This window comes from Amblyraja radiata, chromosome 8, assembly GCF_010909765.2.
Source record: "Amblyraja radiata isolate CabotCenter1 chromosome 8, sAmbRad1.1.pri, whole genome shotgun sequence".
Classification (NCBI taxonomy): domain Eukaryota; kingdom Metazoa; phylum Chordata; class Chondrichthyes; order Rajiformes; family Rajidae; genus Amblyraja; species Amblyraja radiata.
The window spans coordinates 70424351-70443763 of record NC_045963.1 but is presented as its reverse complement, the minus strand read 5'-3'; the positions used below and the strand labels follow the sequence as shown (position 1 = coordinate 70443763).

General features: G+C 42.1%; 1 protein-coding gene across 1 annotated transcript; it reads left to right on the top strand.

Moving 5' to 3' along the window:
• The first annotated feature begins 10738 nt into the window (after positions 1 to 10738).
• On the top strand, positions 10739 to 12572 carry nkx2-4 (NK2 homeobox 4). Its single transcript, XM_033025016.1, has 2 exons — positions 10739 to 11153; positions 11768 to 12572. Exons 1-2 carry the CDS (start codon positions 10784 to 10786, stop codon positions 12436 to 12438), a joined length of 1041 nt encoding a protein of 346 aa, XP_032880907.1. The 5' UTR covers positions 10739 to 10783; the 3' UTR covers positions 12439 to 12572.
• Positions 12573 to 19413: the final 6841 nt, after the last annotated feature.

Here is a 19413-nt window from a genome sequence, read left to right as displayed (position 1 = left end):
CCAAGGGAAGTGGTGTGAAGATATTGGGCTGAAATGTCCTACTTCTACACTAACAATTTTTTAATCCCATGCTTGTTGCTAAAATTACAATTTTCAATTATCTAAAAAGCAAGAGTGTATTACTTCAATACCATTGTAATGATTGCAAGTCATTTCTTTAACATTCTGATTGTGAACAATTGCTCGTATTTTCTGTTGGTAAATTTGACCTGATTGAAGGAAGATTGAGAAAAGGGGCAGTCAGTACACAAGGTCAATACCAGTTCAGTTTTGTATTCTTTGCAAGACTTTTGCAATTCCTTTCCTGCAGTATTTAACTTTGCTTAAGTTCTACTCCCACTGCTACCTTCCATCCTACACAGACTCACACAGTAGCTGATAAGACAATGAAGTCAACATTGATCTTTCTCTTAACTAATCTCCATGCTCCATAGCTTCCTGCAGAGGTGAACGTGCAGCAGTTGCCAGTAGAACGTTTAGGTGATTTTATTTTTCCTCCTCCCTAGTGCATTGATGCTAAAATTAATTGCAACTACCCAGCTGAAATCAAGTAACTCACCTTCGGTTAGGATGCAGTATTTTGGGTAGAGCATGCAGTTTCTGGTCTCACACCATAAGATATAGACTGCATTCAAGAGACTGCAAAGAAGGTTCATTGTGTGGGGCGAAAGGCCCGAGCCGCCACAATTGGAATATTGCCAGGATAAGAGGACTTTGGTTATGGGAAAAGATTGGATACGCAGGGCTTGGATCTGGAGAGGGTCCAGAGGAGGTTTACAAGAATGATCCCAGGAATGAGTAGGTTAACATATGATGAGCTTTTGACAGCACTGGGCCTGCACTCGCTGGAGTTTAGAAGAATGAGGGGGACCTCATTGAAACGTACAGAATAGTGAAAGGCTTGGATAGAGTGGAAGTGGAGAGGATGTTTCCACTAGTGGGAGAGTCTAGGACTAGAGGTCATAGCCTCAGAATCAAAGGACTTTTTTTTAGGAAGGAGATGAGGAGGAATTTCTTTAGTCACAGGGTGGTGAATCTGTGGAATTCTTTGTCACAGAAGGCTGTGGAGGCCGTCAGTGAATATTTTTAAGGCAGAGATAGATAGATTCTTGATTAGCATGGGTGTCAGAGGTTATGGGGAGAAGGCAGGAGAATAGGATTAGGAGGAAGAGATAGATCAGCCATGATTGAATGGCGGAGTTGACTTGATGGGTCAAATGGCCTAATTCTGCTCCAATCACATGATCTTATGAAGGCAAGAGGTAAAAGTTTTAAAGGGGATCTGAAGAGTAAGATTTTTTACACAGAAACTGGCATATTTGGAACATGCAGCCAGAGGAGGTTGTAGAATCAGATGTATTTACTATATTCAGGAGAATATTGGACAAACACATAGAGGCAAGGAATAGAAGGAGGCAAGGAATAGAAGGATATGGCTCTAATGTGGGAAAATGGGGTTAGCAAGATGGACAAACAGTCCGGCGTGGACCTATCGGTCGAATGGTTTGTCTCTACGCTGCACAACTCCAGAACTCTACAGCACTATGTGACTTGAATGAAGAAGGAATAATGGCTTTACAATTAGACCACAACGCCAAACAAAGATCTCAGGATCCAGCAGGAGGTGACCCATTGAAGAAATAGAGCGCTGAAAGAACACTAGCAATTCCTTTCCCTCATGCTCAAGTGAAGTGAATACCCATCTTGTCGTTTGATTCCTCAAGCTCAATACTTAAGGCCAATAACAAAGACAATTTTGATCATAAATAGTAGTATGCCCACACTTAGAAATTCAATCTAAACCACATTGTTGAATTCAATAGTCAAGAAAAGTAAGCACTGAAGGTCATCAATAAACTCTGAAGACACTAATTAATATTTACTAGATACATCACATGTGTCTATTGTTTGAACCTCCACTTCACCCTTTAAACCTAATGGTCTGAAGAGGGATCCGGACCCAAAATTTTTCACACAGAGAGTGGTGAATCTCTGGAACTCCCTGCCACAGAGGGTAGTCGAGGCCAGTTCATTGGCTATATTTAAGAGGGAGTTAGATGTGGCCCTTGTGGCTAAGGGGATCAGAGGGTATGGAGAGAAGGCAGGTACGGGATACTGAGTTGGATGATCAGCCATGATCATATTGAATGGCGGTGCAGGCTCGAAGGGCCGAATGGCCTACTCCTGCACCTAATTTCTATGTTTCTATGTTTCTAAAATGTCATCTCTCCATGTTCTCCAGAGATGCTGCCTGACCTGCTGAGTTAGTCCAGCACTTTGTGTCCTTTTGTATTGATAATCTACATCTTTTGATGCCTTTGATTAGACAGGTGAAAAGCAAGAAAGTTTTTCCTAGATTGGCTTTAAGTATTCTATGGCACTATTTTGCAGCAGAACTCAGGTGATGTACCCAGTTCACAAGTTATAGGAATAGAATTAGGCTATTCAGCCCATCAAGTCTACTCCACCATTCAATCATAGCTGCTCTCTGCCTACTAAACCAATTTTTCTGCCTTCCCATAGCCCTTGACATCCGTTCTAATCAAGAGTTTGTCTATCTCTGCCTTAAAAATCTCGTCTGAACTATCCAGTTCCGTGGCTAATATTCAACCCAAAATGTTATCACACCAACAATTGTTCACCATTACCATCTTACTGTTGGTGGAAGTTTGCTCTGCACTAAATACATTGTAAAAGCATTTCTTTGCTATGTCATGAGACATCCTGATAGAGACGGGAAATATGCTGTGTGACTCGAAGGAGACCAAGGTCTGTGAACCTCATTCCAGAAGAATATTATTGCTCCTGTTATAGAAACTGGGAAAATCCACCAACATTGAACAGCAGGGAATTATTCCAACACTGAAATCTTTCTATTGCCATGAGAAAGTGGAGGACCCTCCTAATGCTGAAATATAGCCATAGAGGCAAGAGAGATCTTCAGCTGCACTCATATAGATGCACAGAAAGCTTCTCTTTGATGAATCAGGAGGTATGGCAGGATTCGTTTTTACTGGTTAGCTACCTGAGTACAGCAATCAATTCTGAGTGGTTGCTGAAGTAGCTTTAAACCAAACTAGGCAAAAGCAGCAAAGAGGTATTCGACTTTCATTGTTCAAGAATATAAAATTAAAATTAAAAACATTAGTTGGGAATTATATTCTTGGACAAAAAAGCAAGTGGAAAACAGGTCCTATATTAAGTGTGATAATGGCCAATGTATAGATTTAGTTTAGTTTAGTTTATTGTCACGTGTACCGAGGTACAGTGAAAAGCTTGTGTAGTATGCTAACAAGTAACTGGAAAGACAATACATGTTACAATCAAGCCATCCACAGTGTACAAATGCATGATAAAGGGAATAACACGAATAGCATTTAGTACAAGATAAAGTCCGATCAAAGATAGTCCGAGGGTCTCCAATGAGTAGATTGTAGCTCAGGACTGCTCTCTATTTGTTGGTAGGATGGTTCAGTAGCCTGATAATAGCTGGGAAGAAACTGTTCCTGAACCTGGAGTTGTTGAATCTGGAGGTGTGTGAATGACTGTAGATCTAAGATTAGATCTTAGACTCTTAGAACATAGAACAGTACAACGCAGGAACAGGCCTTTTGGCCCACAATATCTGTGCTGAACATGAATGCCAAGTGTTGTTGAGAAAAAATTAAATCCTTCAGAAAAGAAATTGCAAAAGTTGAGCAAAGAATACAACGCTGAATTAGTATTCACCTTATGCACTAACACCTTTCCTCGTTTTTCCTTGAATCTGACCAAATTTATCAGCATAAAATAAGAGCAATCAGGCACAATCATAATGATATAGAAATGATTCGGTATCCTTACAATAGTATTTAAATAAGATGCACTTGTTTGACATGATGCCAAAGCCAACTCTTATCTGCCTGCCCAGAATCTGCTATTCCTTGCATATCCATGTGCCTATCCAAAAGCCTCTTAAATGCCACGTTTGTACCTGCCTCCAGCACCACTCCTGGCAGCAGGTCCCAGGCACTCACCATCCTCCGTGTAAAAACACTTGCCCCACATATCTCCTTTAACGTTTGCCCCCTCACCTTAAAGCCCTCTAGTATTTGACACTTCCCATCCTGGGGAAACAGTTCTGAACGTCTCCACTATCGATGCCTCCCATAATTTGATTTACTCGTTGTCTCTTTGTTAATTGGGGGACAAAAAAGTTATATAGTATTTCACAAATATATCACTATATGAGGATGGTTAAATGTGAGGGGGGGATATATGAGAGCAGAGAATAATGAAGACTAAGTGAATGTTAGCAACAAAGATCAATAATATTCTGCATTTGGTGCAGCTTAAAGACAAAGAAGTCAAAGAACGATGAAATCCTGAGTTGGATCAAACCAAGATTATTGATATTGTAATAAATAAATGTGAAAGAGAGGTTTCAGCTTTAATTTATACTGGATGACTAGCATCGAATAACAAAGCTGAATATTTGAATAAAGTCATTTAGGAGCTGGGCAACAGGGTCTCCATGAAGTATGCTAATGTGGACTTACTAAAGTGATTCAACACAGGATACACAAAAAGGCATTTGTTACAAAGTTTTAGCAAAATTAAAACTAGCTGAATTATGATAAAATTCTGTACAAAGTGATCTGTCCACTTGATTAGTATGGGTGTTAGGGGTTATGGGGAGAAGGCATGAGAGCCATGATTGAATGGCGGATTAGACGATGGGCCGAATGGCCTAATTTTGCTCCTATAACTCTCTTTGCTACTGGGGTTATATTGGCAGATTTTCCAATCTGACGGAGAGCTTCTGACTGGATTGAGGGTTTGTGAAGATCAAGACCACAGAAGGTAGTTGAGGCCAGTTCATTGGCTATATTTAAGAGGGAGTTAGATGTGGGCCTTGTGGCTAAGGGGATCAGGGAGTATGGAGAGAAGGCAGGTACAGGATACTGGGTTGGATGATCAGCCATGATCATATTGAATGGCGGTGCAGGCTCGAAGAGCCGAATGGCCCACTCCTGCACCTATTTTCTATGTTTCTATGTTTCTATGAGTAGTTCCCTTAAATAAATTCATATTTATACAGTGGACCTCAATACATTGAACCAGGGAGATGTGTCTACATTTACTCTTCGTCAAGGAAGATATTGAGGCAATAAAAAAGGTACAGCTCAGATAGGATACTGTCTGAAGAAAGGTTTGAAATATTGTGGCTGTTTTTTATTAGAATATGGTGATTGATGTTAAAATAAATTATAAATGTCTACACATATAATGGAGATGAGTCATTTGCCACAATAAATGTGTTAGAGTCTACATTATCTTATGCCCAATTTATTTTTCTGCAGATTCAGAACTCTTCCTTCAAACCAGCGATTTAAATATATTCATTCACTAACTTGATGCAATGTGTATAGAAAAACATTGTGGAGTGTTTGACAGGGTCTAGTGTTGGAATAAATTGATGATAGAATAACGGCAAGAGAGCAAAGATAGTTGTGAAGATGAGGAACACAACATGCATGCTAGTGCTTGGGAGAAATATAAAAGAACACAGGGTGGAGGGAACATGTGGATTTAGAATTACAGCCCAAATGGGGGGGAAAACGCGGCCTCATCACAATGTGATTTATGTGCAATTCTATGTATCTCGTTCGATAAGTCGAGATACCAGAATGATACGTGACAGGTATCAGTAACTATGGGCCTGGAAGACAGAAAACTCCCATTCTAATCACCACCCAGTGAATCAGCTCGGTCCTCGATAGGAGACATAAGGGGGGCTGAACTGTTTGTTAATCTTTTGTGCTGTTTATCGAGTAGACAAAAATCAACTTCCTTAGAAAGTTATTTGATTCCTTCATATAGTCCTAGGATTTTCATTTGAGATTAATTGCGCCACCTTATAGATTTGCCAAAGTATTAAGGTTTATAAAATATTTTTAACCCAAGTGAGTATAACATTTTCTTTTATCATCGTGTTTATGTTTATCTTGTTTCCTTTATCGTCGTTACTTTTTTCCATTCATTGTCCTTTATCTCTCCACATCATCGTCTATATTTCTCGTTTCACTTATCCTTAACCAGTCTGAAGAAGGGTCTCGACCCGAAACGTCACCCATTCCTTATTTCCAGTGATGCTGCCTATCCCGCTGAGTTACTCCAGCTTTTTGTGCCTATATTCGATTTAAACCAGCATCTGCAGTTCTTTCTTACACATAACATTTCTAGTTGGCTTTGCATTCACGCAACCCGGACAAGATGCAAACAGGCAAAACACGCAGGGCTTTGGAATCTGTAATCACGTTTGTGGTCGAAAATCTACACAAACTCCAGATTAATGTATTCAACCCTTTACAAGAGCAACAGATAGTGAAATTGCCGCAGAGAAACTGAATTTCTCTTCTCCGATATCAGACCAAAATAAAGAGTCAATTGCATAGTTTACAAACTTTGATCATTGCGTGCACATATTGAAATGTTCTGTTCGCTCAACAAGTGAATGGATAAAAATATGCAGGAAATTCAACACAAATATGTAAATATTCGTGAGTATATTGTTATAATAAACACACTTATTTACATTATATGATACCTGTACGGTCAGGTTTTATGTGCAGGGGATCGGGCAGCACTAGTTGCGGGTATATTTGTAGACAGGCACCAAATGGCTAAATGGTGATAAAGGGGATTTATAATAAACAGTGAGTTCCGTGGGCCAATTTCCACAATTTAAAGGAGTGTTAATTCCAGACAAAACATTGGTGGGTTGAGGAACAATCGCCCAACGCTGAACTTGGATGCTAAGAACACAGTCGTCGATGGATTCAAACTGTGAAGGACATTTTAGAAACAATTGTATTAGTGGGTTCCCTCGCCACTTTCACCATCCTTCGGAAACCGAGGTTCCCCGTTCAGTTCCCCGTTCGTCTCCTCTGTAAACGTTGTCAACAGTTTCATTTTGGCCTTCTTACTGAGGAGAAGAAAGAGCGTTACTTGAGTTTGCACTCCAGACATACGTTGGTGTTATAAGCTGGTCTCTCTCACTAATAAATGCAAAAATAATGCAATTTGGAGAAATTGTCTAAAGAGCATTATCCCAACCTTGTACTTTATGAATGCGAGGGAGATTCAGTGGTAGAGAAACAGCAGATTTAAGCGAGCTCTACGCTCCCACTGACTGAGACAGGTTACTCATTAGTCTAAACTAATCTGTACGGACATTTATTCTCCGGATTCCATAGTTTATTTTTCAAATTTTCATCCATTATTCCACACGGTCTAGTTTTGCCCATTGCCCCACATATAGATGTGTAAAAACAAATAATTCAGCCACCGTACATTCAGTTTAAAAATTAAATGACAAATTATTTCATTAACCCCATAACACATTTTCATTCCAAAAGTTTAAAGTGGTCCTTATTTGTTAAGAAAACGCTCAATACAACAGTGACGTCTGGAGATACCTGTATGCTGAACATAGATTATTTATAAGAACAGTTTAGTAGTTACTCTTTATCCGCTTTTCCTATAACCCCGTTTCCACTGAGTAGCGGCGCAATCCCCAGAGTGAAGGAGACTACTTGCTAGAAGTTGATAGTATCATTTATATATTACCCATGTTATAACATCCGCCGACGTTATATTGCAACGGCGATTCTTCTTTCACACATGAAACAGAAACGCCGATGTATGTTTCACCCCGAATTATGTATCAAAAACAACGAAACTCAAAATTCTGATCGTTTGTCCGGAAGTGGTTTAAAACAAGAGCACTGTTATTATTTAAACCTCTGTAAGAGTAAATATTTATTTGGCTGTTCCAAAATGAAATCCCAAATTAATGGAATACGCCCAATCATTTTCTAAAAATTCAGTGCCGTTTAGCTTGGGGTTTGATTTGGAGAATTTATTGTAATTTCAACAATTGGCCTTGCCGTTCAAAGTCACTTATTTCTCGTCCTTTGAAAAAATCTTACAAATTCCAGCTTTGTTAGTGATTTTCAGTGATTGTCTTCGAGTCTTGCGGTTTCACTGTACACATTGGTATCAAAACTACCCAATGAGTATGAATAAGGTTTGTTTTAAACTATCGAGCGGTGCTGCCTACATTGGCAATGGGACGCTTTTGTTATGTCTATTTGTTTTGGGAGATCACCTACCTGGAAAACTGGGTACGTTTAGAGAATGGGACTGTCAAATAATATCTAGAACATACCACCGGCAATATCCCTGACAATTCGACGCAAAGACAGACCATGGGCGTCCTATACACAATCTCGATCATACCAACCAGTTGGGGATTATTAGCTAGATGTCCACTCATTTTTCACAAACTCCCATTTATCGTGGAAACATGATATGCTTACCACACCGCAAGTTCCAATTGCTGTATGTGAGGCCCGCTGAGTTAGGTTTTTTTTCCGCCCTCAGCTCCTCTCTTCGACCGGCAAAGCTTGGCTCTGTTTGAGAACAGTCCCATATGCACTAGTCTGGTCGGCACCGCTTGCATTAAACTCGAGGTGCATAGTTCCAGGATTAGTGGCAACTTTTATTGACAAAGTCTCCTTTTTCCTAACCTCTCGAGTGGCAGCAAAGTCATTGAGTCTGAACGGTCTCCTCATCTAAACCCATAGTCTGGTGGATGAAGGATCACACAGTACCTAACCAAAAGTAAAAGTACTTCACCCTGCAACATGGCTAATAAAGCAGAAAGAGTCTCTTAGTGGAGAAGAGTATATTTATTAAACACTAATCCAGGAAAGGATAGTAAAAATAATAATCTGCTGCGGCGAATGTATGAACTAGTTAGTGCTCGACAATTATTTAGCAAGCCACACTTCCAAAACAGTAGATTGATGGAGAAACGCGATTGTTTTTTTTTTGTTCTGAGCGGCTTTTAAATGCCCGAACTTTAAAAAGAAATGTTTTGAAAGAAAGAAAGATGGTGGACTTATATCCTGGAGCGTTTTCAATAAATATGAATCCGAAAATTGTCAAAACAGGCTCTAAGGAAAGCAGGAAATCAAGGGGTGTCATTGTTGATACCTCAGTTCGCAAAATAAAATCAGGCGGCCAAGTAGTTGTGATATTTTACATGAGTGACTAATAAAACTGGAAAGCTTTATCATAATTCCTTGTTTTGCTTTACTTGGAAGCTTCAAGAGTGCAAAATTGCATTACAAAGATTTACAGAAGGTCCAGTGTTAAATCTGTGGTGGCAAAATGATTTATGTTACACGATACTTTGTGCATTGCAAAATAACTGCTTTATGCAAAAAGACTCGCTTTTTGCAATGTAACTGTATTTTACAAGAAGACTTTAATGTGTCTGCACTTTACATTGGACCTCGTGGCCTTCGTTGAGAGGCAACAATGCGACAATCAGCTTGGTAGTTTCTTTCATTTTAATACTGCGTTGTTAAATCTTCTATCTATTAAAGCTCAGTAAAATATGCTTCAATTATCAACCCCGAATTTTCCCTTTGTAGAGAGGCTCACGTCTGACCTTCCTTCCTGCAGCTCACGATTTCTTACGTGCTTTGGAACATAGGGAATAGCGATCAAATATATCTTACATGCTACCCGAGCGAGTTGAGTATTTGGAAACAAAAAAAAAGCACGTCTTAGGCAAACCAAAACAATGTATATTTTTCAGTTGGAATTTCCTAATTAGATTCTAAGGATTTGCAGCTGACATTACACTGTAGTGTTTCTCTCACTTTATCCCAATCAAATTAAAATGGGGAGACGCGGCATCACCTTAACATTGATTTGGATTTAATCGGCCGGTGATTTGGAAGGAGGCTCGCTCTTTCTTTTCGCTTCCCAATCAATCCTCAATTTGGTTCGTTAGGTCGAAAGAATGATTCAACATCGATACCACATTGTCACAGGTGTTAAACACACAACAACAAAAACGACGAGGGGAGTAGGATAGTTTCTCGGCCATTATTCCCAATGTGTAGGGAGGTGGGTTGAACACAATAAAACAGTCACAAAAATACTTACAACTTCATGGTCTGAATTTTCGAACCATTCTTTCGACGCATCGGATCTACGTACGCTGGTTTTTAAGTGCCCCCCTTTGCCGCAACAAAATGCTTAAGTTGCATAAATTAGGTTGTTGTACAAAAGAGAACAACCTCCACTCTCTCTCGCTTTGACTGTGCGCCCTGGCGCCTTTTCTTTCGTGGAGCGAAGTGCTCCTTTAGGCAGCATTCAGCATTCAGCCTGTGAGTGCAGGCCAGGAGAAGAACTGATGGGAGACAACACACTCCCGTGGTACCCCCCCCCCCCTTCCCAAGAAAATTGGATAGGTATTAATGAGTAAAACTCAATTATTGCTTGTGAAAGTTCGCAAGTTCATGTTGCTCAGAGAAATGTCATGATTGTGTAAATCTGATTTCTATCAAAAAGTCTTGCATTAGAGCCAAGAAGAGCTCAGAAAGTATTTAATCAAGTTTTTTTTTGTTGGCATCACGTTTATCTTGATATGGACCTATCTATATTTACCCTAATTATCTTGGTGAAGATGTCAAACGCTATTGTTTGCTCGTTTGGAGCGACGCTCCTCCCCCGGGGCTCTGTCGTAAACCTGGCGCCTGGCTAAAGTAAATCAAAGATAAGAGGACAGAATCGGGGCTTGCCTCTTCCAAACCGATCAATCGCATCTCAGGCGGACTCCAAACCCCCTCTTACATCATCAGCCACAAGAGGAGCGAGAGAGGGAGAGCGCACACAGTTGATCCTCTCGACAATTTTACCTGCACTGCCCGCTTGCTCAATCATGTCGTTGAGCCCAAAGCACACAACGCCTTTTTCAGTGACAGACATCCTGAGCCCGATCGAGGAGACCTACAAGAAGTTTGGTGCCATGGACGGCACTGGCAACATGGCACCTCCTCTGGGAGGTTACCGCCAGCCGCAGGTCTCTCAGGCTGCGATGCAACAGCACAGTATGGGTCACAACGCCACGGTGGCGACCACCTATCACATGCCGCACGGCGTGTCCCAGTTCTCTCACGGTGCCATGGGAGGCTACTGTAACGGGAGCATTGGCAACATGGGGGATCTCCCGTCTTACCAAGATACCATGAGGAATAACGCCGCGGCCACCGGCTGGTACGGCTCAAACCCCGACCCCAGATACTCAACAAGTAAGATTGTCTCCAAGCGAAGTTCTTGTGTGAATGTAGCGACGATTTTTTAAAATCTTAATTCCGTGGCAGAGTTTTCAAAGTATTTTAGTTAAACATGGAGAATCAATAAGAAAAATGTATACATTGGTGGTGCTTCAGTGCAAGGCGTCCATTGTGGCCAGTTAACTTTCGCGTAAGATATAAGCCTATACTGCTATCAAATATCCAGTCTTAGTTACCAAACCACAATCAAACTGGTCTTTTGAGAAATGCCTAGAAAGGCTTTGTGGCCGTAATTTGGCCAAACCTGGGCAAAGTCAGTAGAGGATGATGGTATAATGGACAAGATTAGATTTGTTGTTCTTTGTCTAATTATGAGAATCATACCATCTTTGTTAATTCTGAAGTGTTATATTCCGTCTAAAATTCTGCCACTCGAGTCGGTTGGTTGTTCAATATTTACCGTTCTGCCCTTTGTAATTTGAGTTGTAAAGAAATGTTATATAAATAAATAGTGTATGAATCATATCTCCCCGCATTACTCCGCAGCATGTGCCGTGTAACTTATTGATCGCTTTTTTAAATTCCTGCATTTTATAACCGGAACATTTTCATTATAAACGTTTGTCTAGTATCCCGTTTCATGGGGACCTCCTCTGGAATGAACATGGCGGGAATGGGGGCTCTGACTGGAATGGGAGACGCCACCAAACCGATGGCACCTTTGCACGCTACACCCAGGAGGAAAAGAAGGGTCCTGTTCTCCCAGGCTCAGGTCTACGAGTTGGAACGGCGCTTCAAGCAGCAGAAGTATCTGTCCGCTCCAGAAAGGGAACATCTCGCCAGCATGATCCACCTGACGCCGACACAAGTAAAGATCTGGTTTCAGAACCATCGCTACAAGATGAAGCGCCAGGCCAAAGACAAGGCGACGCAGCAGATGCAGCAGGAAAACAACCTGTGCCAACAGCAACAGTCTCCCAGGAGAGTGGCCGTGCCTGTCCTGGTTAAAGACGGTAAACCGTGTCAGAACGGCTCGGGTACCCCGGCAGCCAACCAAGCAAGCAACCAACAGCAGCAACAAGGCGCTAACGGGATCCACCCCGTCGCCAGCACCGCCATTTCACAGCAGCAGGGTCAACAAGTGAATTCACTCGCTCAACCTCAAGACTTAGGCCAGGTGTCGCCAAACTCGACGTCCCTCCACAATTCGGTGACCAACATGTCTCAGATGGACTCGGCTACTGCGGACTACACGGGGAGTATGGTGAATCCTAACCTGCTCTACGGCAGAACCTGGTAAACCCCCACCACCACCACCGGGTACAAAACAGGCTGGAGACAGGTGAGACATTGCTTATAATGTTTGAACTGGCAAACTTTGCCGCAAGTCCTCCTAACTTTTATTCCCGGATGTGCGGACCTGATTCTGGGCTGAAATAAAAATCCGGAGGACAAGTGGCCTGAGGACAACACAGGAAAAATGATCGCTGTAAAACAAAAAGCCAGATAATTTCAAACACTATCTGTGATCTCTCGGATTGCTTAGACAACTTGCAATCACAGATTGTTGAAAGGGACTGTGAAACCTTGTTAAATTTTCGGGTGAATCGGCTTCGGAGAAGCAGCGAGGCTGCAGGTAGAACGATCAGAGCAGCCACCCACCAGGCCGCCGCTACAAGAAGACTGACTAATGTATTTGAGAATATATGGCGAATTTAACTATTCATTCTTGTAAATCAACCTCTGGAGTTTGCAGTCCGTTCAAAGTAGTAGTTTCAGGACTGAATATCGACCCCTCTGTGTTTTAATGCCGGTGACACTTGGAGTTTCGCGAATTTAACATAAAGAAGTCTGGTGTATGTTTTTTTTAAATATTCAGCGTTAACTCTTTCACGTATAAATAACAAATGCATTTAATGGATGTGCTTGAGGGCGATTTCATTCGGTTTTTATTGATAGCAAATTGAGCTGTAATTTATGATAGGTGTGATATAGCATACAGTAACCAATTTAAAAGTGATAATGTTAGTGTGTATTCTGGCGGAGTGAGGGGAGACCAGGATTAAATGGTATGAAACAAAAAGGATATTTTGCATTAATTTTCCCACACTGTCGTCTTGACCGTAAATAGAATATGCACATACACTTGGCGGGGAGTTTTTATCTGCAATAACGTGGATAGGAAGTTCGTGCTTGTCTCGAGTTGGTCTCCAGACTTATCTGACTAACCACCCTCTTTAAATGTTACATTACCATCCGGAATCTTGGTTGATACCAGTAAAAAGCTAAATGTTTAGGAGGCAACTGGCCAAACGCAAACTGGAGGAACAGTACTTCATATTTCGCTTGGGCAGCTCACAACCCAGCGGTATGAATATTGATTTCTTTCATTTCAAGTAACTCTTGCATCCTCTCTCTCCGTCCCTCCCCCACCCTAGTCGTCGCACTTGTTTGATTGTCGTCATGTTGTGTCTATATACTGTCTATACAACTCGTTATCACCCAGCACACAGCCAACAATGGATCATTGTGGGCATCGTTACTTTTTGCATACTTTTCATTCATTTGTGCTCGATCTCTCTATATCGCCGTCTATATCTCTTCTTTCCCTTTCTCCTGACTCTCAGTCTGAAGAAGGGTCTAGACCCGAAACGTCGCCTATTCCTTCTCACCAGAGATGCTGCCTGTCCCGCGGTGTTACCCCAGTATTCTGTGTCTATCTTCGAGAAAATATAGGCGAAGGTATATATTTCTTCAATATATACCTTGATATATGATCAAGATATCAATGGCTAAACATAAATAGATAATGTATGTTTAGCTACTATAGATCATAACACTATCGCCGTTTTGGATTTACTGCCAACCAGTTCTAATGCGATTTCCATGGGCCTTTCATTTACTATTTTGAATCATGCATCTGACACTGGAATGCCAATTTTCGTAAAACTATCCTAAAAGACCCCACGACTAACAATGTTTAAAGCGCTGATATTGTTTGTGTCATTTCAAGGTGTTTCGAAAAAAACGACGGTCTTGTTTGAATAATTTGTTATTTATAATTCGGAGAGCTTTAAAAAAAAAACAACTGATGTAAAAGCTACATTATCAATGTTCACACCGCGATGTAATGACTTTGTAATTTCAATGGAAAATGTCAAATAATTTTGTTTTATTATTTATTATAATATGGGTTTATCCGTTTAAAATATCGTATGCATCGTTGGTTAAAGACAAATCATGATAATGAAATCATTAACTTTACTGTATAAATTGTAAAAGATCTGAAGAGAAATCGCTAACAGCATAGTCAGAAACATGTTGCAATATTGGCTCTATAGAACTAAATTAAAAAATTGTTGTCATTATCCCTACATTCAATGAGATTGTATTCCGATGTAACACATAGCTGTAGGTGTGCAGGAACCGTCATTTAACTGGGGAACCAACAGTTATCCTGCAAAATTAATTGAGAGCACCGGCGCTGGGTCTTAATGTGCATGTATTAATACTGTAACCCATCTCGTGGTGGGGAGTGTAAATTCCAATTTCCACAGGGGACTGAATATAACTCGAGAAACGAGTGCTGTCTCTTTAGATTCAACAAGGGCTCAATAATAACATCTCTTGTTGTTGACCTGTGGTTCTCTCAGCCTTCTGCCGGCTCTTTCATTGGATTCAGCCTGGAACTCTGAAGCTGGGCGAGTTCGGGGTTGTTCACTAAGCGGATGGCTAATAGGTATTAAAGGGGGCTTGGGGTGTGGAGGAAGGGAAGGGTGGGGGGGGGGGGGGGGGGGGGTGGGGGGGGGGGGGTCGGGGAGGCGGCTGTGATGGGAAGTCTTTCACCACTGAAAAAATCAACAGCTAATGAAACGGATCGGTATTCTTTATTATTTGTCCCTAAATTACTCTGCCACCTTTTTTTTTTAAGTCATCGAACTTACACAAAACTAATAATACTTGCAAGTAAACAAATGGCCCAAATGCAAGTTATTACGCTTCACGGTTATTGGTGTGGATCTCTGCTCGGGGTGATTACAATGCAACGCAAATGCTCTCAAATTAAATTCTAAGGTAGAGATATATTCAACGCATTGATGGCACCGCACAGTTTCATGGTCTAAGCAGTACAATTGACATTTAACAATATATCCCGCTGCTTCTAATAATTTTTCCCACTATCTATGTGGGTGACAAGTCTGGGTGATTTTCACCGACTAATATTTATTTTATTGGATTTAGTTAGGCCAGTTCGTTCCACAATCCTTGAATAGTTCGTTGCATTACTTAAAACATCAATTCATTGCCACGTTAGAATGAGACTATTATCCCGATTGCATGATTTAAACGTTTTTATTTCTATGCGGTTTATATTTTAAATCTTTTTATTCTTAAAATACCGACGTTTTCTGCAAATTTGCAAAAAAAGTTTTTATTAATTATAATCCCACTCCTTGTGGAAAAAACATCGAGTTAGTTTGGAACAATAATCCTTGCTTCCAAAGAAGGGTGATCTCTGTTCCCTGGTCGAATTCATATACATTCAAATTAAATTTCCAACGCTTTTGTGTTTGAAGGCAAAATAGAGAGTACCGGTCCTTGACCTTTACATCGGCGGAGAGGTAGCGGGGTTACAATGTCGTGCCACTTTTTGTACCGGATAGGACGTTAGCGTGAGTGTGTGTGTGAGTGTGAGTGTGAGTGTGAGTGTGAGTGTGAGTGTGAGTGTGAGTGTGAGTGTGTGTGTGTGTGTGTGTGTGTGTGTGTGTGTGTGTGTGTGTGTGTGTGTGTGTGCGTGCGTGCGTGTGTGTGTGTGTGTGTGTGTGTGTCTGTCTGTCTGTCTGTGTGTCTGTGTGTCTGTGTGTCTGTGTGTCTGTGTGTCTGTGTGTCTGTGTGTCTGTGTGTCTGTGTGTCTGTGTGTCTGTGTGTCCGTGTGTCTGTGTGCCTGTCACCTGTCTGTGCATATGTGCCCAGCAAATATACGTTTGGGCAAATGTGCCAATTTTCCATGCACTTATGGGCACATGGCATTACAGCTCCGCAGCAGAACATGCACTGAGACTTCAGCCTGGCGTCCACTTCAGGAGAAGCTGTTGAGGCTTGAGAGGACTCTGCAGGGGTTGGGGCCGGCTCTCCTGCTGCCGCGGGTGAAGTATTGGGTGGGAGGGGGGGGGTGGTGGGAGGGGGAGGGCGGAGGGGGAGGGGGGGGGGGGGGGGGGGAGGCCGGAGGGGGAGGGGGGGGGGAGTTAAAGCACTGGCCAGAGTCCTATTTTAATCGAATTACAAATTAATTCACCGTGTTGAGCCCTGATTGGTAAATTGACCAGATTTCAGGTATTGTTTTTTGCGACCCTCACTTGAGTCTGAAGAAGGCTCTCGACTCGAAACGTCACCTATTCCTTCTCTCCGGAGATGCTGCCTGTCCAGCTGAGTTACTCCAGCATTTTGTGTCTATCTTCGGTTTAAACCAGCATCTGCTGTTCCAACCGACAACAAAGTATGGGTCGCTTTGAATTCTGTACTTGGTTTTGATTTGACGATTCAACTATCAGTTGAATGTTCTTGCATTAAATTGTGGGTGGAAAGCCAACACGCGTGTTATTGTGTAGGGAGGAACTGCAGGTGCTGGTTGACACCGAAGATAGACACAAAAGGCTGGTGTAATCCAGCGGGTCAGGCAACATCTCTGGAGAAAAGGGTTCACCACCGCGACCCGCGCATTCAGGTATTAACCCTTCCCATCTCATTCACGGTGTTACATTTAAGATAAATTGTTCCTTTTCTATTCCTATTCCTTTTCTCCAGAGACGCTGCCTGGCCCGCTGGGTACGCGTGTTGTATTTATTTGGTGATGATTTGGTGTGGCCGCATAACGCTAACTATATCGCTTCATCTTTTAAAACTTTATCTTTTGAAACTACCCCGATAAGGAATGGAAGATATGCAAAATCTTTACAATACCTAAGACTAGGGAATGATTCTCCGCCCTCACCCATCCCCCCCTCCCCCCTCCCCCCTCCTCAAACGCAATAGTCTCAGAAACGCCAAGTATGTAGGAAGGAGCAACTATACTGCAGATGCTGGTTTAAACCGAAGGTAGACACAAAATGCTGGTGTAACTCAGCGGGACAGGCAGCATCTTTGGAGAGAATGAATAGGTGACGTTTCGGGTCGGGAGACCCTTCTTCAGACCCGAAACTCTCGAGCCGAAACGTCACCTATACATTTTCTCCAGAGATGCTGCTTGACCCGATGAAGTGCTCCAGTTTTTTGTGTCTATCTTCGGGTTAAACCAGCATCTGCAGTTCCTTCCAACACACGGCGCAACCTTGCCTCTACTTCCTTACTAGAGTACTGCTGGGAGATTCAAAGCCAAGCAAATTGTCTTAAGAGCAAAGCGGCGAGATGCTTTTCGAGACCATTCTTCCCGCACCCCACCCCACATCAGTCTGAAGAAGGGTCTCGACCTGAAACGTCACCTATTTCCTTCGCTCCATAGATGCTGCCTGACCCGCTGAGTTTCTCCAGCATTTTTGTCTACATTCGCTTCTCAACTACACACGGGAGGTAGGTTGTGTACAGACAGGGCGGTCCCGAGGGAAGACCTCCCCAAACCGTGACCCCGAGCATTCCGGTCACGGTTACGTCTGAAGAAGCGTCTCGACTCAAAACGTCACGCTTTCCTTCTCTCCAAAGATGCTGCCTGTCCCGCTGAGTTACTCCAGCATTTTGTGTCTACGATTTAAACCAGCATCTGCAGTCCCTTCTTACACATTCAGATATTCACCCTTCCCCTCTCATTCTCAGTGTTAAATTTATGATAAATCAGTCCTTCCATGTTCCTACGCCAACTTGAAGCCGCGGTCTCCGGTGGGGAGGCACCGATTCAGGACTAAGTCCAGAGTCCACTAACTCTGGACTTAGTGTTTAAGAAGGAACCGCAGATGCTGGAAAATCGAAGGTAGACAAAAGTGCTGGAGAAACTCAGCGGGTGCAGCAGCATCTATGGAGCGAAGGAAATACACAACGTTGCCTATTTCCTTCGCTCCATAGATGCTGCTGCACCCGCTGAGTTTCTCCAGCATTTTTGTCTACCTTATCTGGACTTACCTTGTCTGAACATCTGGACTGCGGAGGGTTGAGGTCCCGACCACGGGGGAGAATGGAGCCTCGGGAATGGCCAGTTTTTGTGCCTTCCATCACAGTGATGAATGCCGTGGTGGATGTTTGTGTAAATTGTTATTGTATTTTTGTGTGTTCTTTTTTTTATTGTACCGCTGCTGGAAAATTCATTTCACTGCACTTTATGTGCAATTGACAAATAAAACATGACTTGACTTGACTTTCCTATTCCTTTCCCAGACCTATTCCTTCTCTCCAGAGATGCTGCCTGTCCCGCTAAGTTACTCCAGCATTTTGTGTCTATCTTCGGTGTAAACCAGCATCTGCAGTTCCTTCCCACACATTTAAGATAAATCAATATCAATAGATAAAAAAAACAATATTTCCCACCTCCACCCTCACCTAGTCTGCCCTCCCTAGTATAACAGTAATGTTCATCTTAGGAAAACTATGTGCATGTTTTAAGTGAACCGTTTCGTATATGAGGAGCAAAGGGATTCTTAGGGTTGCGGGCGACCGAACGATGACAACGAGATTAAGATTCGATAGGCAGTTCAAAATGTTTGGGTTTTGGGAGCAGACTGGTGCTTTCAAATTGAGCTTTCCCGGGCGCTCATCTGCCGATCCATCGAACTACGTGAATTTTGGAAATAAAATGAAAATACGTTGGAAAAAAAAGTCGTTGGGAATTTAAACAAAACGTGTTTTTAAATAACCTTTTACGCCAGAGTGATGCGGCGCTTCCTCGCCACCGTCAGTAACGCAGGTAAACCACATTTCTTATTCAACCAGGTGACTGCCTCTGGGTTGTTTTAATCGTTGTTTATTAACGATAGAGCAAAGCTTTAAGAAAAGCTCGGTGTTATTGTATACTTATGCGCTCTGGATTTATGGGAAACTGGTCAAAAGTTCCTCCTTGCAACTTCGAAATGTGTTATGAAAAAGTACCTGGGATTTTCCAGCATCTGCAGTTCCTTCTTAAACAAATGTGATGAAAAAGTTATCGTTAACGGGCCAAATAAAGGACTCGCTGCAGCGCCGGTTTTACACCAAGGGACACGGGTTACGGGTTCTGGTCTGGCCGGAAAAATACTGCAATTCCAAATTGTCTTCCTTTCGAACAGCTACATAACTAGAACTTAAATTTTCTATC

Excerpts from the sequence above, each read along its gene's own strand:
- nkx2-4 (XM_033025016.1), top strand. The coding sequence starts at position 10,784 with ATGTCGTTGAGCCCAAAGCACACAACGCCTTTTTCAGTGACAGACATC. Across the intron at positions 11,154-11,767 it reads CGACCCCAGATACTCAACAA|TATCCCGTTTCATGGGGACC; the intron begins GTAAGATTGTCT and ends ACGTTTGTCTAG.